The sequence below is a fragment of the Mastigoproctus giganteus genome, chromosome 14 (genome assembly GCF_048544385.1).
Source record: "Mastigoproctus giganteus isolate SK-2022 chromosome 14, ASM4854438v1, whole genome shotgun sequence".
NCBI lineage: Eukaryota > Metazoa > Arthropoda > Arachnida > Uropygi > Thelyphonidae > Mastigoproctus > Mastigoproctus giganteus.
The window spans coordinates 123,691,764-123,718,191 of record NC_143588.1 but is presented as its reverse complement, the minus strand read 5'-3'; the positions used below and the strand labels follow the sequence as shown (position 1 = coordinate 123,718,191).

The following is a 26,428-nucleotide window of genomic DNA, read 5'->3' as shown; positions in this document are numbered from 1 at the left end:
TTGATTGGATACTATGATGTAGTCACAAAGGAACTGGATGCAAGGAATAACTTTGATATTATATACTTGGACCTTAGAAAGGCTTTTGATACTGTTGCACATGGAAGACTGCTGCACAAATTGGAGCAGTGTGGCATTGGAGGCAAATTGCTGCTATGGATAAAGGGGTGGTTGAGGGGGAGAAGACAGAGAGTGGTAATCAATGGACACTGCTCATCGTGGACTAATGGTATTAGTGGAGTCCCTCAGGGTTCAGTATTGGGTCCATTATTGTTTTCTGTATTTATAAATGATATTGATGATGGTATATCAAGCTTAATGTCCAAGTTTGCAGACAATACGAAGGTTGGCAGGGTTGTCAAGGACACTACTGACACTATGCTGCTGCAACAGGATCTGGAAAGGTTGAGCAGATGGGCTGAGAGGTGGCAAATGAAGTTTAACATTGAAAAATGTAAAGTACTACATATGGGAAACAACAACACCAGAGCAACGTATCAACTGTGTGGTACTACACTGACAGTGGTAGAGAATGAAAGGGACCTGGGGGTGGTTGTGCAAGCAGATATGAAGTTCTCTAAGCAGTGCAGACGGGCTGCAAGAGTAGCTCATGGTGTATTGTCAATGATATATAGTAATTTTTCTAGCAGGGATAAGGAGGTGATTATTCCCTTGTATAAGGCAAGGGTAAGGCACACCTACAGTACAGTATATAGGCCTGGAGGCCTCATTTCAAGAAGGATGTAGAGCTGCTGGAACGAGTACAGAGAAGGGCAACAAGAGTAGTGAATGGAACAAAGGGGTGCTCTTAGGAAGAAAGGCTTATGTTCTGCAAATAACATTGTCTGGAGACTAGGTACCAGCGAGGTGATATGATAGAGGTGTAGAAAGCATTGAATGGTTTGAGCATGCTCAATGCTGATGGGATTCTCCCTCTTGCTCAGAATAATCACCTGAGAGGGCATAAATTCAAATTGAGGAAAGACAGATGCCTTTAGCCAGCGGGTGGTTGGTTGGTGGCACAGACTTCCATCCCTTGTCGTGGAAGTTGATAGCATAAATAAGTTTAAGGATCAGCTGGACAGGTACTTCGAACGAACAGAGGGGTGAAGTGGAAGTGGTTATTTTTTTTATTTATTTATTTTTTTTAATTAATTAATTTTATTTTATTTATTTCATTTTTTTTTTTTGTCTGATGCTGCATAAGCTTGCTTTCTTGCATCCCTCCGTAGCCAGGTGGGAAGGAGCAGCAGTGCGTAGCACACGCTTCTTGATTAGACCGGGGTTTGAGCCCGTCACCACCAAATACGGAGGATGCGGAAAGGTCAGGGAATGACCACCGCATATTCCCGGAGCAATATGGCCTTAGTTGCTAATGCTCCTAAAAACCAAAAAAAAAAATAACATTTCTTGCATCAAATGCCTCTACTAATGCTAATGCACCTACATAAGGTGACTTTCTCTCTCCAGTGACTATTATTAAAACCACATTTAGAAATAAACTTTACGTGGAACCAGATCTTTAGGTAGCTGCATCGGAAACTTTGAATCCAAGATACACAGCAATAATGAAAAACATTCAACCACATTTTTCTCACTGAAAAATGCTGTGGTAAAAACTTGAACTTTAATTTCAATTTCGTTTTGTATTTTTACATCGAATTAGATTGTGATCTTTTCAAATTATATGTGTTTTTATATATTTGATTCTAGATATAATGCATACCATGTAAATTATTTATAAATAAAACAAATAGTATTACATTACATTTACTAGGTCCTTGAGGTTGTCACAGACATTGTCTCAGATATACCAGACAAGCTGTACTTGCTACCTGGGAGTCCAAAATGCTGATGGAACTGCTATTCGGGTGACACTCAAGTCAAGTGGACCCAATTTCAGCGAAATCCGGACAGTCTGTGACAGCCAAATCTTCTACTTGCACTTTCACGATGGTGGGACTGTTAGTAATCCTCGGTATAACCTCCATGCACAAGTACATGGTGAGTGACCACCCAGGTGTGAACCAACGTAAGAAGGGATCGAGGTGTGTTGTCCACACCACATGGAGGAACACTGCCCCTCTATGTTACCAGGCAGTACTAGGTGGTAGATGATTCTCATCAACCGGAGCAATACCACCACTTTGCTTATTGGAGGCTTGAAGTGGTGGAACCCATGTTTAGTTTCTAGAGCTAAGTTCCAGTCCACCCTTCCCTATCTCTTCCATCATGCAGTATGATTGATGACTTTTGAGGCTGTGATGAACATCGTGACGAGATCCAATATTCCTTACATTCAAGGGTACAGCTCTAAAACGGTGTTCGCAGGCCAGCCGCTAGTTAGCACACCAGACCCAACCTATTGGTAACTCTCTAGGTCAACCCGGATCAGCTAGTGTATAATCTTGCTACCTCTACTCTGGCAGATAGTGACTGGAGGGAGTCTGAGTAGTGTGTATGCGGGGAACATTGTCGAGGCCACGTTATGTCAAGGATCTGGGTATATTCTTATCACGTGTATGAATATATCCAAAATCCAAAAACTTCATTACTTCATAAAGCATGTCCCACCCAATTTTTCTTACTATTGAATATACCACGAACTGTCAAACTAATAGAGTAAGCTTATCTGCGAAAATATCTAAAACCTCCCAAGCACTTCCTAATTCATTTCACAAATATACACGGTCTGAATTCTAATCTCAACGGTGTCCATTTCCTCTTGCAGTCTGCCAAACCCCATGTACTTTTTCTGACAGAATCTAAGTTATCAGTTGATTCAACTACTGCTCATACCAGTTGCCCAAATTATTCCCTGTATGATTCCTTTCGCCTCAAAGGTGGTACTTGTGCATATGTCCGTTCCGATTTTCCCTGTCAGAGACTTGGTAATTTGGAATCTCTTCTTTTCGATCTTCTCTGGCTTAAGATCTCTCTACCTCATTGTGTCAAATTAATCTGTTGTCTCTACTGTTCTCCCAACTCCACTAATAACTTGGAGCTCTTTGACTTCCTCTCTTTGCAACTTGACTTTCTCCAGAGCAACTTTACTAACAGTGAGGTAATTTCCTTGGTGATTTTAATGTTTACAAATCTAGCTGTCTTCAGTTTTCTAGTCACACTGACCCAGCTGGTCGAGATACTAAGGCTTTTGAAAATACGAATGACCTTGCACAGATTGTTCATTTACCTACAAGAATACCAGACAATCCTAACCATACAGCCAACACGCTTGATCTTTCTCACAAACAACCCTTCTCAGTACACGGCCGAAGTGAGAGGTCCTTTAGGCACCTCAGATCACAACCTGGTGATTATCTCTTCTACAATGGAGCCTTTATCTCATGGCTATTTCCCAACCTCGTATTGTATGGCATTACAAGAACGCAAAATAGAATGACCTGTGAGATTTCTTTTCTTCTTTTCCTTGGTCGGATTACTGTTTGAAAACTTCTGATGTCAACATTTGCACAGATCGTGTCAGTGAAATTATTCTTGCAGGAATGAAATCCTTTATCCCAAACTCCACTTTAAAATCTCATCCTTTAACTAAACCTTGGATTTCCAATAAATGTGCTAAAGCTGTTCAAGAGAAGAATATTGCTTATCATAATTGGCTTGTTTCTAATACTTCAGTTTCATTTTATGCCTCACCAAAGCTCACAACAATTGTAAAGCAGCTATTAATCAGTCCACACTAGAGTTTGAACAGGCTAAGAGTAGGGGCGCCTCCGTAGCCAGGTGGAAAGGAGCAGTAGTGCGTATCACATGCTTCTTGATTAGACCGGGGTTCGAGCCAGTCACCACCAAATACGGAAGATGCGGAAAGGTCAGGGAATGACCACCGCATATCCCGGAGCAATATGGCCTTAGTTGCTAATGCTCCTAAAAACCAAAACAACAACAACAGGCTAAGAGTAGAAAACTTGCTTCTTGCCCTAACGGTAGCCGAGCATTCTGCTCTCCTGCCAAAGCTATTGGCCGCAACTTTTGCCCATCTCCACTCCCACCTCTGTGTAGACGCCTCCGTAGCCAGGTGGGAAGGAACAGCAGTGGGTAGAACACGCTTCTTGATTAGACTGGGGTTAGAGCCTGTCACCACCAAATACGGAGGATGCGGAAAGGTCAGGAAATGACCACCGCATATCCCGGAGCAATATGGTCTTAGTTGCTAATGCTCCTAAAAACCAAATAACAAACAAACAAACCTCAGTCCAAACCAGATGGTTTTGTTGTCACTTCAGCCAAGGATAAAGTTGACTTGCCAGCATCCCATTTTCCTTAAAACTCATGAATTAATAATCTTAGAAAAACCCCTCCCACCATTCCCAACACTCTCCATTCAATGAATACTGCGGTCTTCCGTGAAAAGGATGTCAGAAGGATTTTGAAGAATCTTGATGCTGAGGAAGCTCCATGTCCCGATAACTGGTCACTTTTTGCTGGATTCCAGCCCATTCCGGTATTTTAGGCAATGAACTGGCTGATAAAGCTGCAAAAAACCCAACTACATTTGATTTAACCAATATCCCTGTTCCAGCATCAGATTATGCACTAACCGTTCATGCTGCTTGCCTATCACAGTGGACAGCACTCTGGCACTCTCAGACTAATAATAAACTCTTTCAGTTTAAACATGATCCAAAAATTTGGCGCTCCAGTATCCGCACATCGAGACAAGAAGAAGTAGTCCTTTTAAGGGCAAGAATAGGACATACCCATCTGACCCACCTTCATTTACTCACAGGAGATGACCCACCACAATGTACACATTGTTCTAATAATTTGACTGTAAAACATATTCTTATTGACTGCCCCTATTATAAACAAGCCAGAACTTCATCCTTGATATCATTGGTTAACCTTCATAAACCAGTAACTCTTGAAAATCTCATTGGTGATAAGGCAAATATTTCCGAATTTTTTGACTTTCTCCGGCAAACTGGGCTTTTCAATTATTTCTGATTTCAGATTTTCTTTTGATCTAGGGAAAACTTATGTTTTAATATAATATGTGAATAGGCACATTATAGCCTTAGCAGCTTATGCGCCATTAAGCCTCCAGAACAACAACAACCATGTCCCGATGGTATTTCTCGGCCTGTTCTCAAAACCCGTGTTTCTGAACTTACTCCTGTTTTTGCCCCCTTTTTTCACTTTCTTATTCCAAAGGTGTTTTTCCTTCTGCTTGGAAATTTGCTCATATCCAGCAAGTTCCTAAAAAGGGTGACAAATCCATCCCATCCAATTATCGTCCCATTGCAATTACTTCTACTCTTTCTAAAGTAATGGAGAAATCAATTAACCGCCAAATCTTAAGCTACCTAGAAACTTTCCATCTGATCAACATCGCCAGTATGGATTCCATCAGTATCGATCCACTGATAATAATCTGGCTTATGTTACTCATTTATGGACAAATTCAATGGAAAAGATTGGTGAAATTCAAGCAGTTGCTCTTGACACCTGAAAGGCTTTCGATCGTGTTTGGCATAAAGGTCTTCTAAACAAGCTTCCATTTTATTGTCAGCCAACTGTTTTTTGTAAATGGTTATCCAGTTTTCTCTCTGATTGCTCACTGAGGGTGATGCACTGGAAATCCTATCCATAGTTTAGCCAATGATAGCACATTGCATTCCACTTTCCATTTTGAGAAACCTTGCCCTGCTCAATCAGCATCAACTTCTTGAAAATCTGCTACCAATTCCTGAAATGCCGATCTCCAGTGGGGCAAAGGCAACTTAGTTGATTTCAATCCTTCTAAAACTCAGTCTTGTCTTATATCTCACAAAAAGGATTCTTCTGCTCCTATGCTTATCTTTGGTGACACTCCGATTTCTAGGCAAAATGATATATCTCTTTTGGGGATTACCCTGACTTCTAATCTCTCTCTTGCCACAAGCACATTACAAATATTGCTTCCTCTGCACCTAAAAAACTTGGTTTTCTCTTTCGCTCTCGATATTACTTTTCTTCCAAACAGCTGTTCACTCTGTACTAATCGCAAATCCGCCCTACCATGGAATATTGTTCTCACATCTGGGGTGGTACCCCCAAAACCTCTCTCGGGATTCTGGATTCCGTTTAGAAGAGGGCAGTTAGGTTAAATAATGATTCATCTCTAACAGAGTCACTTCACTCGCTGTTTCGTAGACGTACTGTTGCATGCCTCTTCTACAGATATTTCCGTGGGCACTGTTCTTCTGAATTGGCTTCTATAATTCCCACTCTCTCTCTTTCAAAACAATCTGAACTCTGAACACGTGCCGCCACCAGCCAACATCCATTTACTGTCCAACTTCAAACTCACAGAACCAACTTTTCATCTTCCTCGTTTATTCATTCAACTGCAGTTTTCTGGAACAAACCTTCCTTCGTACTTATTTCCTGAAAATTACAGTTTACAGAAGTTCAATTGTAATGTCAACAAATATCTTCTTTCGTGTTCTCAACCTCCAACCGAAGCATGGTACTAAGTACTATAGGTTCTAATACCTCTTGTGTTTGGGGTTTACATAAAAAAAAAAAAAAAAAAAAAATTAAGAATTTGCAGATATAGGAACCACTGGCTGATAGTGATCACAATGTACTGATATGGGAATTACTTTAAGATGTAACTACCATCAAGGCTAAATGGAAGGGCTTTTGCTTTCAAAAAGTTAACTACAGGGATCTCAGGGAGTTTTTAAATTCTGTACAGTGGGATAAACTGATGATGTTACCAACGTTGAATTCTAAATGGGAGGCCTCCGGAGACTTAATTAATCTTGGAGACTACTAGGCTTTTCATTCCAACTAAGAAATAGTGTTCAAGGCTAAGATCTAAATGGATGTCAGATGAAATAATGAGTCTCGTGGCAGAGAAGAAAAATGTATGGGAAACAGAAATTATCAGGTGACACAGAAGCCGACAGTCGACATAAGCTTGTCTGTTATCAAGTCACAAAGGAGGTAGTAGTAGTAGTGGCATGTGATGCAAGAAAGCTAGTGTTATAAGCTTATGCAGCATCAGCCAAAAAAAATAAATAAATCACACCATTCCCTCCAAATGCCTGTCCAGTTCCTCCTTACGACTTCCACAACGACAGATGGAAGTTTGTTCCAGCAATTAACGACCCGCTGGCTAAAGGCAAATTTCCGCACATCTATTCTACATCTGTCCTTTCTTAATTTGAATTTATGCCCCTTAAGGTTCGTAATCTGAACAAGTGGAAGGATCCCATCAGAATTCAGCGTGCTCAACCCATTCAAGGCCTTATACACCTCAATCAGATCACTGCTCAGGTGCCTAATCTCCAGCCACTGCAATTTGCAGAACTTAAGCCTCTCTTGAGAGGTTCCCTTCATGCCCCTCACCAATCTTGTTGCCCTTCTCTGTACACGCTCAAGTAAATCTACATCCTTCCTAAAATGAGGCCTTCAGACCTGTACGCAGTACTCAAGGCATGGCCTGACCATTGCCTTATACAGAGGGACAATCACCTCCTTCTCCCTGCTAGCAAAATTCCTATATATCATTGACAAAACCCCATGACCTGCCCTAGCAGCCTGTCTGCATTACTCAGAAAACTTCATATCTGACTGCACAATTACTCCCAGGTCTTTTTCAGTTTCTACCACCTTAAGTAGTACCACATAGTTCGTACGTTTCTCTGGGGTTACTTCTACCCATATGCAGTACTTTGCATTTGTCAAGGTTAAACTTCAGTTGCCACTTCTTAGCCAATCTGCCCAAATTATCTAGATCCTGTTGCAGTAGCACACTGCATTACTGTAATTAACAACCCTGCCAACCTTTGTATCATCTGCAAATTTCAAATTAAGCCTGATTTACCTTCACCAATATCACTGATAAATATACAAAACAACAGTGGACCTAACACTGAACCCTGTGGGACTCCACTAATAATATTAGTCCACGAAGAGCAGCACCCATTGATTACCACCCTCTGTCTTCTCCCACTTAACCATCCATTTATCCATTGTAGCAACGTACCCTTAATACCATTCTGCTCCAATTTGTACAATAGTCTTCCATGCGCAACAGTGTCCAAAGCTTTCCTGAAATCCAAATATATGATATCACAATTATTTTTTGCATCCAGTTCCTTTGTAACCACATCATAATATCCTATCAAATCTGTCAGACAAGACTTTCCCTTAACAAACCCATGCTGTGTCTGAATTATTGCTGCAGTCTTGTCTAGATGATCCTGCAATGCATCTTTAACCAGTGACTCCATTATTTTATCAGGAACAGAAGTTAAACTTACTGGTCTGTAATTACTCGTGTCACCCTTTCATCCCCCTTTGTGAATTGGGGATAAATTTGCACATCTCCAGGCCGTGGAGACCTTCCATGAGTCCAAGGATGCTCTCATAATTATGGCTAAGGGTTTGCTTAGTTGCTTTGCTGCCTCCTTTAATATAACTGGATAGATCCCATCCACCCCAGGTGCCTTTCTTATGTTTAACTTCAACAATTTGTCCTTCACTTTGCTCTCAGTTATTACAAAATCATTAAGCACCCTGTTACAATTTGATAACCTTGTGGAAGTTTGTCTTCAGCCAATGGGTAGTTGATTGTTGGAACCGATTTCTATCTTTTGTTGTGGAAGTTGACAGCCTATAAATTTAAGGCTGAACTAGAGAAATATTAAGTTACAGAATGGGTGAAATCGGAATTTTTTTTTTTTTTTTTGGTGATGCTCTATAAGCTTGCTATCTTGCATTATATGCCTCAACTAGTGCTAAAGAGATGTGTAAGATCAATGTTTCCAAATCTGAGTCTTGCCAATACCACTTCCTCTCTTCTGTTTCATCAGATGCCATAGAGCCACAGCTTTGGTTCTTGCTTTATCTTGTAAAGTTCATTGTTGGTGTTACTTTTTCTGATCTGTGACCAGTTGTCGTAGCATGCTTTTCGAATGATAGGCTTATAGTCAATGTAAGGAACCTGAGGATGTTGTGAGAGAGTGGGTTGAGGATGTCTAGCAGCAATGTCAGCACTTTAATTCCCTGCCCTGGTATGTTAGAATGATCAGGGATCCAGCAAAAAATAATTGGGAATGAATGTATTTCAAGATCGGATGGGAAGATGAGAAATTCTTCGTTATGGCACACACAGCACTGAGGGAGTCTGTGTAAATTATGGCAGGTGAGTTGGATAGCTCAATAATTTTGCTAAGTGTTATCTTGATAGCATATAATTCAGCAGTGAAAATGCTGCAGGCTAATGGTATTGAGGCTGTAGCAGTAAATGAAGGAAAGACTGCAGCAGCATCTACCATACTAGGGAGTTTTCGATCCATCAGTACAGATTTTACAGCCAAGGGAGTTCGGAGTAGCATGAGCTGAATGTAACTGCCTGATATTGCAAGGAGGTATGACATTTTTCCCACACTGAAGAAAATGTCCATCGTAAGAGGCAGAAATGGATTTCCAAGGTGGAACAGGAGCAGTTGTGTCCTAAAATTTTAGTAGTGTGTGTTGGAGCAGTAATGTTTTCCTGCGAAGATGAAATGAAGGATCATGCAGTTCGATATAAAGACGTTGGATTGGAGAAGTCCTGAAAGTGCCCAACAGGCAATGTGCTGGATGATATTTAGACATTGTAAAGTAGTGCTTCTGGTGGAATCACATAGTAGACAACCATAAGCATGAACAAATTAAAGTTCTGTAAAGATGAAGTAAAGTATATCGATCAGCTCCCCAAGATATGGACGAGACTGATCAAAGTTCATGTGCTTTAGACAAACATTTCTTAATTGAGTGACGTGAGCTTGGAAATTAAGCTTGTCATCAGACCAAGAAATCTGATGTTAGTAAAAAGTGGGATTGGAGTATTGTTGATTTGTAATTCAGGATCAGGATGGAGAGCCCGATGCTTGCAAAAGTGGGTGGCAGTGCATTTCTTTTCTGATAGTCGATAACCATTCCTTAAAGTCCAGGATTCTATTTTGGTTATGGCAAGTTGGAGTTCAATGGTATTGATACTTTGAGACTGACAGTAAATGGTAAGATTGTCTGCATACATATAAGTTTCAACAGGTTTTGGGATTTCATGCGTCACGCTGCTAACTCTAACTGCAAAAAGTGTTGAACTAAGTATCGATCCCTGTGGGACTCCTTCTTACTGAATGTGAAAAGCAGAGAGTATGCTTTTATACTGGACCTGAAAAGTGCACAATTGCAAGAAATTTTTAATTATTATTATTATTATTATTATTATTATTATTAATAGCCATATGGTGCAAGGAAGCCTGAGGCTTATGCTGCACCAGCCAAAAAAAATTTCTGAGTTACCCTGTGTGTGTGTGTGTGTGTGTGTGTGTGTGTGTGTGTGTGTGTGTGTGTGTGTGAGAGAGAGAGAGAGAGAGAGAGAGAGAGAGAGAGAGAGAGAGAGAGAGAGAGAGAAAGTAGAAGGAAATCACCAAGAAAGAGAAGAATGATGATATCCAGCTGAGGACCCTTGGGTGTGCCAAGCCCATACTCACCAGATGTGAGCCCCTGGGGTTATTTCAGACAAATGGCCCCTAAATCCCAGACGGTAAAGATCCATAAGAACACCATGATGCATTTGATTTCTTGGTCAAATGCCTTTTCAAGATCGAAGTTGACCTTGAAAAGGCAAGATCGATCTTGCCTTTTCAAGATCGAGGGTTGATCTATTTTTTTAAAAGCCATACTAATGATCTGGCAGGAGATTCTGTGACTCCAGGATGTAAGTGAGCCTTGTACAAACCAACCTTTCGAAAATTTTACCCAAGCAGCTAGTGAGAGATATGGGCCTATAATTTTGAACCAAGGAAGGATCTTTTTGTGGTTTTGGTATGGCAAGAATAAAAGAATGGCACCAAGAAGAAGGATAAGCATTTTCATAGGAGATCCAATTGTAGAAGATCAACAGAGCAAGCAAGTCCTTTTTACTTTTCTAAGTTTAATAGGGACAACTGGATAGTCGAGTTACTATCCCACACAAATACAAAATAGCCCTGAAACGGTGCCGTCTGGGTGGTGGTATCCATCTGAGAATAAGTAAAGTCTTCTCCTCAGGTGAAGCATTACTTATTCGAAGTAGTGCAATATCATGGCAACTTGTTGTGAAGGTATTCACAATATGAGATATAACTTAAAACGATGCCGCTTTGCTAATATTCTGTTCATTCAGATTTGGCTATGTATTATTGATGTTTTTGCACTATACTTATACATATTTTCAAATGTTAAACATGTTCAGATTCTGTTCATTCCTAAAACCCTTTAACCTTGTCCAAGCCAAGAATGATTTCACATAAAATAAAACATGTTTTGTGCATACAGGGTACACATGGTGCTTTTTTTTTTTTTTTGCAAGCTAAGGCACACTCTCAACAAACATGCACACAGGTAAGGGGATTCTGGTCCCATGTAGGACCAGACATGTAAAATTCACACACACACACACACACACACACACACACACACACACACACACACACACACACACACACACACACACACACACACACACACACACACATCCTTGCTCAACATTATCTCCTCACAATCTCACACACTTATTCAAACAGCTTCAAGCACAAATACAAATATCATAGGGTAAACAACAGATCGGTATTACTTTAAGATGCTGCAAGGTGTATTTATTTACACTCTCACATATATACAATACTCTGCTACACACACACATTCACAAGTGATCACATATTCATTCTTATCCTCATATAACCTTATACACATACCGGTCATGCACATATAAGGATGACATATATACACACCACAGAGCCCCAGAGGTCAAGCTTTGAGTTATCAAATTGGGGAAGTCAAGTCTGGGGAGGATCTGCTTGTTTGGATTTGGATTGACTGTCAGTTAGTACTATTTCTAAGGTGCAGGGGGATTGGTACAACATTTTGTTTCGAGTTCTGTCTGCATATCTGAAATATTGTCCACACATATTTGGTAAGGACTACACACTAGGTTTGTTCTGTAATAAACAGGTGTTCATGACCTCTAGGTGATGGGCTAATCCTTAAGATTAATAGATTCTGGAGGTTGACATAGTTTGGGCACTCATACAGCAAGTGCTGCCAACAATCTTAGGGAGTACCCAGCTGATGGCCCTTATTGTATATGGGTCACCAACTGGGCCAAGTTGGTGGAGCCATGTCCGGTTCTTATGAAAGCCATGAACAGTCCTGGGAGAAAGAGGGAGGTTTTGGAAAAACCAAAGCTACATTTGGTAGGGATCTCCTAGTCACCTCTACTTTGGTGGTCCACCCCCAATCAAATTCCCATCACAGAGTTAACTCAGTGGCAATTATTTTTCTTTTCCTAGTCATATCAATGGTCAGGTCTGGTGTGATACCCAGGAGTTGCGTGGGTATGGCTTTTTTCAGCCTGTAGTGTAGTTCTCAATGTACTATTTCCAAATCTGTGGAGAGCACCTGCCAAGACTTGCAAAGCACAGGTACTCACCATGTAGCAGGCTCTGGCTATAGTCAATGGATGGTTCTTTGAATGGTTTCTAATTTCCTCTTGTTTCTAACTACTGTTGTCCTATGGAACAAGATACCAGCTACATAGGAAATGACAGGAAAGAAGACTGCTTTTTAGTGAATGTTTTCTTATTAAGATCCAAGTTGGAAGGCTGATCCTAGAGATCATGGCAGCATAGAGGGAATCAACGATTGATGTTACCAGGGTGACAACATCAATTGTTGATTCCTACTAGAGCTAAAAGTACCAGAGAGCAGCTGTATACTGAGATAAGCATTTTGTTTCAAGCCATGCCACTCAACTGAGGATACAATGCAGCAACTACTTAATGCAACCAACAGCCAGATGAAAAATACCTGCTGACCATCTCTGTAGATTTTTCTTGTACCTTCGACACTTGATGGTGGCCCTGACATAGACCACCACACAAAATATAAATATGTTTTATTTGTTTAATGTTTTTTTTTTTTTTTTGTGAAAAGAAAAAGATGGAGAAATACTGAATTTTTTTGCAAGAAGATGGGGAAACTGCCATCATCTATACTATGACGGTGACATGGAGAAAGGTTAAATCATTAAATAAAGATAGATTCTCCATCATTTTTTTTTTTGGTAGTTGTTGGCGCATCGGCTTCTGTGGCCATAATGCACTTCCCAGTACTTTTTCTGTACTTTGATCCAAGCCCGAGGTGGTATTCGAACCCACGACCTCTGGATTGCCAGGCAGGCACTTTACCCACCTGGCTAGCCCAGTCGGCTTCTCCATCATAAATCTAGAGAGTTGGCAGCTACAGTGTATATATCATTCACATCATTTCATTGCTCAAAATCAGTGTTCTGTATATTTTCTATGTTTTGTTTGGTGTTAAATTTCAATGGTTTTTTAATCAGTATTCTTTTCAACTTTTGTTCAGATAAAACATTACAAAAATAGTTCTGCATAAAAAAAAAAAAAAAAAAAAAAAAGCTAAAATAATATACTTGAATACAAGGAAGAACCAGTCATTTAAACAAGAGATATCTAAAATGCAAAATTCTTACCGTCCTAAATATTCATGAGCAGTGAAGAGCAACATTAAGGATGAAGACATTCCCAGTCCAAAATCCACAGTACCTGCTGACATAAGAGTCGCTGCTTCCTGATCTCTGGAAAGCTTCTCAACACCACTCAGGTCATTTAAAATGTTTGATTTTTGAGCTAATGCACGAATCTTGCTTTCTTCACTGTGCAATTCAATGATGACAGAAAGAATATAATTTATTAAAACTATGACAAAGAGTTTACTTTATACAACTAAAATTTAATTGCAATGATTCTAATTGATGAGTAAAAATGAATTAAAATAATGAAATAAACAATTTTATCTTAGAAAGCAATCTAGAGGGCTTGAAATAAATGATGATCTATTTGCAGAAAATCTTTTTGCTGAAGTGATTTCTCTTAAAAACATAGCACTGAAAAATAAGGCTATTTATTTTTCTGTTCAAGACAATTCTAGATATCTGGCTGATCATAATTCAAAATACCATATTTATTATGCAATTTTATACATGCATTTTTTTGAGAAATAAGATTTTTTTTTTTTTTTTATTTTTTATACACTAAGAATTTGACTTTCAAAGTCTTTGGTTTTTATACTCCGGAAGTTTTTTAAAATTAATTCTTTATTTATCAAAGGTAGAGCACATCTTTTTATGTGCAATAAATAATGTGAAAAGCATTCTTTCATATGAAGCACATTCTTTCTTAAATTCTTTTGCTGAATTTACTGCATATCAAATATCATGAAATAAATTCAGCCTTTGTTGTAAAAAAAAAAACAGAATTTTTTTTATAGCAAAGGTCAAACAGAAGCATAATATTACACACAGTACATGGTGTTAGGGTAAAGAAATAATTAGTAAAGCACAATAAATTTATTTGCAGAAAATAATTCTACTCTGCACTTTCTTTTTTGGATTATTTTTTTTATTTCAATACTTGCTCTTCATTAAAAGAAAATGAAACTGACAGCCACTATATAACACAGTATTTTTTTTTTTTTTTTTTTTTGAGGGTTGGTTAGGTTATCATCATTGAAAGCGCTATGCTAAGAATCTTTATTGTATTCAAAAGTGGTATATATAATACACTCTTCACAGCAGCAATGCCAGTTCAAGAAGGTTTCTAATTTCTTCAGAAAGAGGGTTTCTGATTCAGATTTACCAGCTGTGAGAGGAAGTTGACAGTGATTTGATTCTGTGATTGATTGTGTCTTGTCTTGAAAGCTTGTTTCTTATTCCTTGCAACCTTCTTGGACCATTGCTCATGCCATTTGGGTACTGCTTGTCTAAACAGTGTATCTTGAATTTGCGGCGATCTCCTGTATGGTAAGTTCTAAGTGTGAAGGAGAGATCAGTTGGGAGAAGGGGTTGTTAATCTGCCTGTGATTCTGGTGATGGGACCTGAGCTGTGTTGGATGATTCAGGCTTCCAGGAACTCGTTTCAAGAGTGATGGAAAGGCATGGCTCTTACTGAAGCTAGAGAACACCCCCCACCCCCCGACTCAAATTTCCTTCAGGTGGCTCCCAGATGCTCTGAGATATGGATGCCCAGTTAATCTAAATCTAAACACTAAATCAATCATTTATACTACAGATAAGGTATAAATGCCTCTGATTTAATGTTAACCATACTAACAATCAGCCCTGAAAAATATGTCCCAAACCTCTGTGCTTAGTCAATAATTAAACATGTGTGTTGCCTCTGAATTTCTAGGCCACACACCATACAATGCACATTTAGGAGTCTTCTTAAGTGGTGAGTGCTCAGAGCAGAGTAAGGCAAGAGGACATCACTTTTCCTTTTAGTCAGTAAGTGCATAGATAACTGCAGAACATGCCATAGCAGTATGGCATGTTCTGCTATACGGAGAACAAAAAATTAGAATATCTAATTTTAATTCCCATAATTAATTTTAAAAAACAGGCAGTACATTTCTAGTTTATCCAGCATTTCTGTACATCAAGACACTATGAGACAGGCAGCAAAGGAGCTCATTGTGGTCTAGTGATGATTTAGCTATCATTTGCCTGTAGAGACAAAACAGTTATAATCCTACTGTATAAAGGAATTGTAAGACCAGGGCTGGATTAAGGTGTTAGTGAACCCTGGGCATTATCATCTTAAATGCTACTATACTCTAATTCCTTGAATATGACACTATGAATGTATTATACTTTGTATTTCTATATATTTATATACACGAGAGTTATTCCAAAAGTAATGCAGCCACCTCACTCACATAAGCCTGCAAAACTGACCTTTAACAGATAATAATTTGAAGTTTGACCTCAATATTAGTGTGCTTTAAACAGAATTCTTGCACTGAATGTTTGTGTAGAGGCTTTTAAAAATGGAATGGTTATATTGCTTATCAAATAAGTTTCAGATCAAAGATCTTTTTCAAAATTGAAACTTTATGCTCAAATGTTGAACTAAATTTATGAATTTTTGTGGGAAGTGTATGAGTCAACAGAAGATCACAGCAGGTTGAAGACAAGCAACGCTCAAGTACACCAAGATCATCTAAGGACAACATATAGGCAATCATTATTACCATCATTTCGGAGGAAGACAGATGCATGGCTATGAAGGAACAGCCAATGAATCTGGAATCCTAAAATCATCTGTTCACTAAATTTTAAATGAAGTATTACAAAAATTAAAGTTCACCACCTGATGGTTTCCACATTTGCTGCAAATGAACAATGTTCAACGCATAAAGAAATTGGAACACAATTACTTACATGTTATTGAGAAGAAGATGAAGAGTTTTAAAATGCACTGTTGGCCAATGATGAGATACTGGACATGACGTTGTTGAATTGAAGTCACAAACAGCTCAGTGGGAGCATCCATTATTGCCACTCACCTCTAAATATTACTGGCAACAAATGTGAAAAAATGGTCACGAATGGCTATGATTATGAGAGTATTACTGTTGTTGTTGTTCATGTTCCACTTGGAAGATCAGTAACTGAAGACTTTTTCATGAGAAATTATGATTTAAAATTAATGGAAGCTGCCATATTGGAAGTAGGCATGCTCATATTCCATGACAAGGCAATCTGATACGAGTCCTTGTAATTACGATTTATTCCCCAAGTTCAAAGGAACCACTGTGTGAACAAAGATGCACAGTGGTTCCCATACTCTTCAGAAGTGCAGCTGTGATCCAATGCATTTGAAGCATAACTTTAACAGACAGATAAATGACATTCAAAAATTATTTATGAAAACAAAGGTTTTTAATGAAAATTATTTTATGACACAAATTTATTTTTAATTAACCGTTTTTGTTCAATACTTTGGGGATAATGATTGGTATGATCTTTGTTATATATTTCTTTTTTTTTTTTCAGAGTTCCACTGATTGCAAATATTTCTGTCAGACATATTTACAAATTTTCAATAAAAGGTGTATTAGAATAATGTATGCAAATACACACACCATACATTTTAGTTCTATTAAACTATTGACCACAATGCATCCAAAATTTCTTTATAATTTCCTATTGCAATAATATACAATAAAAATAAGATGTAAAATATAAATACTTTACAATTAAAGTATATAAATGGAATAAAGGTTATATTCAATTAAAATATTAAAATTTTTAAGACTATAATATACTGGTGTAGAAGCTTTTGACAACTAGATATTGTCTTCATCATATAAGTGGCAGATACAAGTCAGCCAAATTACTTATACCTGGCATTTAAGTATCTTTAGGTGGCCAATCCCACTTAAGGTATGTTATGTGGGATTAGCCATGTAATTAATACATCTTCATTCTTATGATATATTCTAGATTTATGTCTACTTTTTATCTATATATACACATATACGGTGTTAGCATTAGCAAAGGCACATGATGCAAGAAAGCAAGCTTATATAGCATCAGCCAAAAGGGGAAAAAAACTCCCTTATTTCACCCATACACTTGCTCCAAATGTTTGTCAAGTTCTGTTTAAGCTATCAACTTCTACAACGACAGATGGAAGTTTGTTTCAGCAATCAACCACCCGCTGGCTAAAGACAAACTTCGCACATCTATCCTGCAACTGTCTTTCCTCAATTTGAATTTATGCCCTCTCAGGCGATTATTCTGAGCAAGAGGAAGAATCACATCAGCACTGAGCATGCACAAACCATTCAAGGCTTTATACACCTCAATCAGATCATCTCACAGGTGCCTAGTCTCCAGACACTGTAATTTGCAAAACATAAGCCTTACTTCGTAAGCGCAATGCTTTGTTCCATTCACTAATCTTGTTGCCCTTCTCTGTACTCGATCCAACAGCTCTACATCCTTCTTAAAATGAGGCCTACAGACCTGTACATAGTACTCCAGGTGTGGCCTGATCATTGCCTTATACAAGGGGATAATCACCTCCTTATCCCTGCTAGAAAAATTCCTGTATGTCATTGACAAGACCCCATGAGCTATTCTTGCAGACTGTCTGCATTGCTCAGAAAACTTCATATCTGCCTGCACAATTACCCCCAATTCCTTTTCATTCTCTTCCACTGTCAGTGTACCACACAATTGATACGTTACTCTGGGGTTACTGCTTCCCATATGTCATACTTTACATTTGTCAATGTTAAACTTCATTTGCCACCTCTCAGCCCATCTGATCAACTTTTCTAGATCCTATTGCAGCAGTGTACTGTCATTAGTGTCATTAACAACCCTGCCAACCTTCATATCGTCTGCAAACTTGGACATTAAGCCTGATATACCACATCAATATCATTTATAAATACAGAAAACAACAATGGACCCAACACTGAACCCCAAGGGACTCCACTAATAACATTAGTCCATGAAGAGCAGAGTCCATCGATTACCACTCTGTCTTCTCCCACTCAACCATCCCTTTATCCATACAGCAATCTGCCTCCAGTGTTTCAATTTAAAGGCAGTGGGATCTAGAGTGGCATAAAAAAAAACTGAATCACCTTAAAAAAATTAACATTTGTAGTGAGACTATAAGATATTGTTTGATTACAGTCATTTTGTTAGTCGCAAAGGTATTGCATCAGATAATGCTTCTAATGCATCAGACAGTAACTGAAATGTAATCAGCCATTTCTATAAATGTGGCACTGGAAGTGCATACACCCTCATTAGTATCCTGTTTTGCAGAGGTGTAAGCATGGCTCCATATGTTCAGTTGTCACCAAGAAAAAAAGTGTAGCTGTTGCTCTGTTCCAGGAAGGGCTTTCTATGCATGCTATCGCTGATAAAATAGGCTGCCACCAGTCAACAGTATCCCAGGTGCTGAAATTAAAGTGTGAAACTGGTGATGTGAAGAGAGCACTTGGATCAGGCCCGTAAGAGTGACTATGCCTTCCCAAGATCAATATTTGAAACGGCTATGCCTTCGTAATCACCATGTTTGTGCTTCTGATCTAAAAGTGGACTTTGAGATGGCTTCTGGTGTTGAAACAAGTGCATAAACTATCCAAATACGGCTTTTGGAATGTGGTCTGCATGCCTATCAACCCAAGAAGAAGCATTTATTGACCCAAAAAATGAAGAAGCAACTTGCTTGGGCTAAAAAGAATGTTTCATGAACAAAAGAGCATTGGGACACTGTCATCTTTTCTGAAGAATCGAAAATCAACCTGCATGGCTCGGATGGGAAACAATATGTCAGAAGATGAAAATCTGTGCATACCATCCTGACTGTATAACAACGACTGTAAAGTTACCCGCTGGTTAGATGGTCTGGGGTTGCATAACAATCAAGGGATGGGCAAATTAAGTTTATTAATGGAACAGTGAATGCAGAAACCTATACTGCTTTTTTTGGAGGAGTGTCTGAAAAACCCGTTATTAGGGATCACCACACAGACGTCCAAAACTGCATTTTTCAACAGGACTCAGCACCTTGCTACACAGAAAAATTTGTAAGTTTTATGCTATTCAGAGTAAATGACGAGTTTGTCTTCTTGTCTCACAAGGCTTAAAACATACTTACACCAATGTTTTCCTTAATTTTTCTCTCTTAAAGTGCAGTCATACCTCAGAAATGCTGGCATTACAGTGTTGGACTGGCTTGGCAACAGTCTTGATTTAGACTACATAATGTCGTCTAAAATTGCTCAGAAGAAGCCAACGAGTAAGATTCAGCGGCAGGAAAGCATTGTAAGGTGTGGTACCATGAAATTGGGCAACCGTAAGTTGATTAACTCTATGCCAGATCATTGTAAGGCTGTAATTGCAGCTCGAGTAGGAAAAACAAATAAATGATTGCCATTTGCATGATTTCTCATATTTCAATTAATTATGCAATTTACCTTTTTGAAGATTTTTATGGCAATTTGGTATATCATGTGGAGTCTTTTTATTGGATTTCATTTACAGAAATATATATCCCATCAAACAAATGCATTTCAAACATTTCTGCAACCCACAATGCAGCACAAAACAAATTATTTGCAAAATTCACAAGTGATACAGTTTTTTTTTTGTCTGCCACTGTGTGTCACTTATTTTTAAATTAAGAATATTTGCCACCTGGACCTTTTTTGTCATATTTGGGCTGAAATTCTGGAATATGAGTTAAAATTGGACTAATATTACATTTGTATTCCTAATCAAATTCCTTTTTTTTTTTTTTTTTTTCAATGAGATAGCTGTTCTGCATCCTTGATGTAGTCTAAAACCTTTATTGTGTTCTTCCGAAATGTACTCTAAAATGAAACTGATTTTAATCAAATTAAAAAAGCAAAAGGAATAATGGTTGGATATAACTTTGACTCTTCAGTATGTACATTTAGCTGAAGTAGATAACTGTATGAGGACAGTTTGTGTTGCATCTCTTCATGCTGAAATTTCTGTGTTATTAATTTTTCTTTAATAAAGATTGGTTTATGTACATTTCATGAGTACTCTGATGTTCTTAGGTTAAACCAAGGAAGAGGAACAGCTTTCCCAGCGAGGAAAGAAAAAAAAAACAAAATTTGGCAAAATTTTTATTTAGAAATTGTAATATTTAACTCAATTTTAAAAACAAATTTAAAGCTAGACCAGCATCCCTTTTAACTGAAACATCCTAACTCATAAACCTTCAATGTGACAGCAGTATCACTGTAAATGCAAGATGCCATAATTGAGAGATTTCCAGTACAGAAATATAATAGGGTGCCAAATAAGATCTTATGTCTGTATGTGATGTTCTAATCTGAAAATGGAAGTGGACAATACTATCATGAAATGACAGAATCTGGGGAAACCTCCAAAGCTGACAGAATGCGCACATGTCACAGCAAATGAAGGCCATCAGTGAGATAATTGGGACACATTTCAGCAACAGTATTGAGGTAACCCACATCATGCAGAATGTTGTATATGGGTTGCCTCAGTTGTTAGCTGTCCACAAGCCATTAATTGCCCCAACTAATGCCAGATGACATCTAGCTTGGCATAAGGCCTACCATTCTTGGGCCGTACACTAATGGAAAGATGTGCTTTGGAGTGACATGTCACAGTACATGGTCTATTAGTCTGAAGGTCATTACTGGGTATAGTGAATGCCTGAGAAAGCTACTTGCCGGCCTGTATCATCTAGAATGCTGAGATTTGTCTAGATGTTCTTGACAATAATGCTGCATTAGCTATGTGTGGCAGCATGTTGGGCCCATACCAGTATTAGCAGGACAACTCTACATGTCATATTACGATGGACTAGTTTGAGGACACATGAGTGTCAGAAAGGTGGAGTTGCCAGCTCAGATCCCACACTTCAGTCCTATAGAGAATCTCTGGAATAAACTGAATCATTGGGTTCATGAGACTGACCCCCCCCCCTTCCAAAAAAAAAAACAGAGCTGAATTGGTTGATGCTATGCTTTGTAGGCTGAATGGAAAAAAAAAATGATTTTAGACAGCAAGTTTGTGATTACTGGAACAAGTTGCTTCCAGAGATAGTTGAGGCTGACAGTTTGAAGAAATTCAAAAAGTGAACTGGATAGTTATCTTCATGAGGAGGGAAGTGCATAATGTGTTTTTTTTTTTTTTTTTTTTTTTAAGAAATTTTATTTCTTATTTTTCTTTTTCTTTTTGGCCAGTGCATCAGTGTATGTGGTTTCCTTGCACTATTTGGCTGATACTGATACTAAATACAGGAAGACATTTAGAAATAAAGGTTATTTGTAGACATTCAGGTGTCTAGATATTAACAGTAGAGAACTGCATATATAATTTCATACAGATTTATCAAATAAATGTACATGTGTGTGTGTGTGTGTGTGTGTGTGTGTGTGTGTGTGTGTGTGTGTGTGTGTGTGTGTGCGCGTGCACGCACATATGTGTATACAATCTTGGTAAACTTATTCATTTATTAATTTTTTTATTCAATATGTATTCACAAATCTATTTTTATCCCATGAGAAATAATGTCATTTTAAGTGGTTAATACAAAACTCAGCGGCGCCTCCGTAGCCAGGTGGGAAGGAGCAGCAGTGCGTAGCACACGCTTCTTGATTAGACCGGGGTTCGAGCCCGTCACCACCAAATACGGAGGATGCGGAAAGGTCAGGGAATGACCACCGCATATCCCGGAGCAATATGGCCTTAGTTGCTAATGCTCCTAAAAACCAAATAACAAACAAACAAACAAAACTCAGCACAGTTCTATTATTGTCCCACGACCAGCATGTATGTGATCACCCAGTTCTGTGTGTCCTAAAAGATAACACTGATGTGTTAATTTACTTTTATGTAAACAAAGCTGGTTTATGTTTGCTATAACAAAAATACACTCTGAAAAACATTAATGCAGGTCAGTTGCAAAACAAACAATAACAAAAGGCTTTCTGAACAGTTGTGGCCGACTCAAACTGTCTATTATATTTTTTGTGACATTTTTAAAAGGATCTGAGCACATACCTTTTTTTATCTCTTTGTGTCAGCATATTAATTTAAAGTTTGTTTATACTAAATTGAATCGTGAAAACAGAGAATTAAGGCTCAAAATTAAATTAACAATTATACAAGAGGTCGAAAGGATGGAAGCAAGTAAAACAAATACTACAAAATAATACATCCCTTTACCTACTTTATTTACAATACTGAAAATCTGAAAAAAAAACTTGATGGGCATGACACTGAATCAATTATAAAAACAGGAAACAAATTCATGACACAAAACAAGAGGAGCTCGAAACAAAACTTTTTGAGTGGTTTCAACAAATGTGTGCATCTAATTTGTCAATAATAGGTGGAGTTTGTAAGAAGAGACTGATTAAACAACATAGGATTAGAGATTTCAATGCAGCAGTGGCTAGTTCCAAAGATTTAAGGAAAAGAATAACTTAGTTTTGTAAAGTCTGAAATTGATAAAGAAAGGCACAGTCTTTCTTTAGCATTAGCACGATGCAGGAAACCAAGGTTATGCAGCATCAGTCAAAAAAAAAAAAAAAAAAAAAAAAAAACACTTCCGTTTCACCCCTTGATGCGTTCCAAATGACTGTCCAGCTCAGCCTTAATTTATTTAGGCTATTAGCTTCCACAACAAAAGATGGAAGCCTGTTGCACCAATCAACTACCCGCTGGGGAAAGGAAAATTTCCACACATCCATTCTACAACTATATTTCCTCAATTTGAAACTGTGCCCCCTCAGGTTCTTAGTCTGAGCAAGAAGAAGAACCCCATCAGCATTCAGCTTACTCAATACATCCTATTCAAGGCCTTATATAACTCAATCAGATCACCTTACAGGCGCCTACTCGCCAGGCGCTGCAATTTGTAGAACTTAAGCCTTTCTCGGTAAGAGCACCCCTTTGTTCCACTCACCAATCTTGTTGCCCTTCTTTGTACTCGTTCTAGCAACTCTACATCCTTCCAAAATGAGGCCTCCATACTTGTACACAGTATTCCCGGTGTGGCCTGAACATTGCCTTGTATAACGGGATAATCAGCTCCCTGTCCCTGCTAGAAAAATTCCTGTATATCATTGACAAGACACCATGAGCTACTCTTGCAGCTCGTCTGCACTGCTCAGAGAACTTCATATCTGCCTGCACAATTACCCCCATGTCCTTTTCATTCTCTACCACTGTCAGCGTAGTACCACAGAGTTGATACGTTGATCTGGGGTTACTGTTTCCCATATGTAGTACTTTACATTTGTCAATGTTAGACTTCATTGTTAGACCTCAGCCCATCTGCTCAACCTTTCCAGATCCTGTTGCAGCAGCATAGCATCAGTAGTGTCCTTAACAACCCTGCCAACCTTTGTATCGTCTGCAAACTTGGACATTAAGCTTGATATACCATCATCTATATCATTTATAAATACAGAAAACAACAATGGACCCAACATTGAACCCTGAGGAACTCCACTAATAACATTAGTCCACGTTGAGCAGTGTCCATTGATTACCACTCTCTGTCTTCTGCCACTCAACCATCCCTTTATCCATAGCAGCAATTTGCCTCCAATGCCACACTGCTCCAATTTGTGTAGCAGTCTTCTATGCGCAACAGTATCAAAAGCCTTTCTAAGATCCAAATATATAATATCAAAGTTATTCCCTGCATCCAGTTCTTTTGTGACTGCATCATAGTATCCAATCAAGTTGGTCAGGCAAGACTTCCCCTTAACAAAACCATGCTGTGTCTGAGCTATAACTGAATTCTTGTCCAGATGATCCTGCAGTGCTTCTTTAACCAGTGCCTCCATTCATTTTCCTGGAACCGAAGTTAAACTAACAGGTCTATAATTACTTGTGTCAGCCTTTGATCCTCCTTTGTGAATTGGAGTTACATTTGCACATCTCCAGTCTATGGGTACTTCCCCTGAGTCCAAAGAAGCTTTCATAATTATGGCTAGGGGTTTGCTTACTTCCTTTGCTGCCTCCTTTAATATAACTGGATAGATCCCATCCACCCTGGTTGCCTTTTTTATGTTTATCCTCAACAATTTCCTCTTAGTTATTAGAAAATCATCTAGCTCACTGCCAATGTTTACTTCACCTACGACATTCCCCTTCCTGAATAACTCCTCATGTGTGAATGCAGATGCAAAATACTTGTTTAGATTGTTAGCCACCTGAGCAGGATCCTCAACTGTTGAACCTCAACATCCAGTGGACCAATCTGATTCATCCCTTTCCTTCTTTTTCTCAATGTTAAACTTCAGTTGCCACTTCTCAGCCATTTTCCCAACTTATCTAGATCCAGTTGGAGTAGCATACTGTCTTTACTGTCATTAACAACCCTGGCAACCTTTGTACATCTCCAAACTTTGACATTAAGCTTGATATACCTTCATCAATATCATTGATAAATATACAAACCAACAATGGGTCCAACACCAAACCCTGACGGAAACCACTAATAACATTAGTCCACGAAGAGCAGTGTCCATTGATTACCACTCTCTGTTGCCTCCCACTCAACCATCCCTTTATCCATTGTAGCAACTTACCTACATAATGTCGTCTAAAATTGCTCAGAAGAAGCCAACGAGTAAGATTCAGCGGCAGGAAAGCATTGTAAGGTGTGGTACCATGAAATTGGGCAACCGTAAGTTGATTAACTCTATGCCAGATCATTGTAAGGCTGTAATTGCAGCTCGAGTAGGAAAAACAAATAAATGATTGCCATTTGCATGATTTCTCATATTTCAATTAATTATGCAATTTACCTTTTTGAAGATTTTTATGGCAATTTGGTATATCATGTGGAGTCTTTTTATTGGATTTCATTTACAGAAATATATATCCCATCAAACAAATGCATTTCAAACATTTCTGCAACCCACAATGCAGCACAAAACAAATTATTTGCAAAATTCACAAGTGATACAGTTTTTTTTTTGTCTGCCACTGTGTGTCACTTATTTTTAAATTAAGAATATTTGCCACCTGGACCTTTTTTGTCATATTTGGGCTGAAATTCTGGAATATGAGTTAAAATTGGACTAATATTACATTTGTATTCCTAATCAAATTCCTTTTTTTTTTTTTTTTTTCAATGAGATAGCTGTTCTGCATCCTTGATGTAGTCTAAAACCTTTATTGTGTTCTTCCGAAATGTACTCTAAAATGAAACTGATTTTAATCAAATTAAAAAAGCAAAAGGAATAATGGTTGGATATAACTTTGACTCTTCAGTATGTACATTTAGCTGAAGTAGATAACTGTATGAGGACAGTTTGTGTTGCATCTCTTCATGCTGAAATTTCTGTGTTATTAATTTTTCTTTAATAAAGATTGGTTTATGTACATTTCATGAGTACTCTGATGTTCTTAGGTTAAACCAAGGAAGAGGAACAGCTTTCCCAGCGAGGAAAGAAAAAAAAAAAAAAATTTGGCAAAATTTTTATTTAGAAATTGTAATATTTAACTCAATTTTAAAAACAAATTTAAAGCTAGACCAGCATCCCTTTTAACTGAAACATCCTATATACACTGCCTTACCATTACTACACAGACACCCCTCTGTTGATAGTTGGTTACATCCTATTCAAATGTATATTTAGCATCAGACGCAACACAGATACACTCATAAACCTTCAATGTGACAGCAGTATCACTGTAAATGCAAGATGCCATAATTGAGAGATTTCCAGTACAGAAATATAATAGGGTGCCAAATAAGATCTTATGTCTGTATGTGATGTTCTAATCTGAAAATGGAAGTGGACAATACTATCATGAAATGACAGAATCTGGGGAAACCTCCAAAGCTGACAGAATGCGCACATGTCACAGCAAATGAAGGCCATCAGTGAGATAATTGGGACACATTTCAGCAACAGTATTGAGGTAACCCACATCATGCAGAATGTTGTATATGGGTTGCCTCAGTTGTTAGCTGTCCACAAGCCATTAATTGCCCCAACTAATGCCAGATGACATCTAGCT

General features: G+C 38.3%; 1 protein-coding gene across 1 annotated transcript in view; it reads right to left on the bottom strand.

The window, feature by feature from the left end:
* LOC150075707 (calcineurin-binding protein cabin-1-like) overlaps positions 1-26,428 on the bottom strand; it is a 1,104,404-nt gene that overhangs the window by 492,951 nt on the left and 585,025 nt on the right. The window contains exon 26 of the mRNA XM_090388624.1: positions 13,541-13,723. Within this exon, the coding sequence (XP_090244750.1) occupies positions 13,541-13,723 (183 nt within the window). The remainder of the gene's footprint in view (positions 1-13,540; positions 13,724-26,428) is intronic.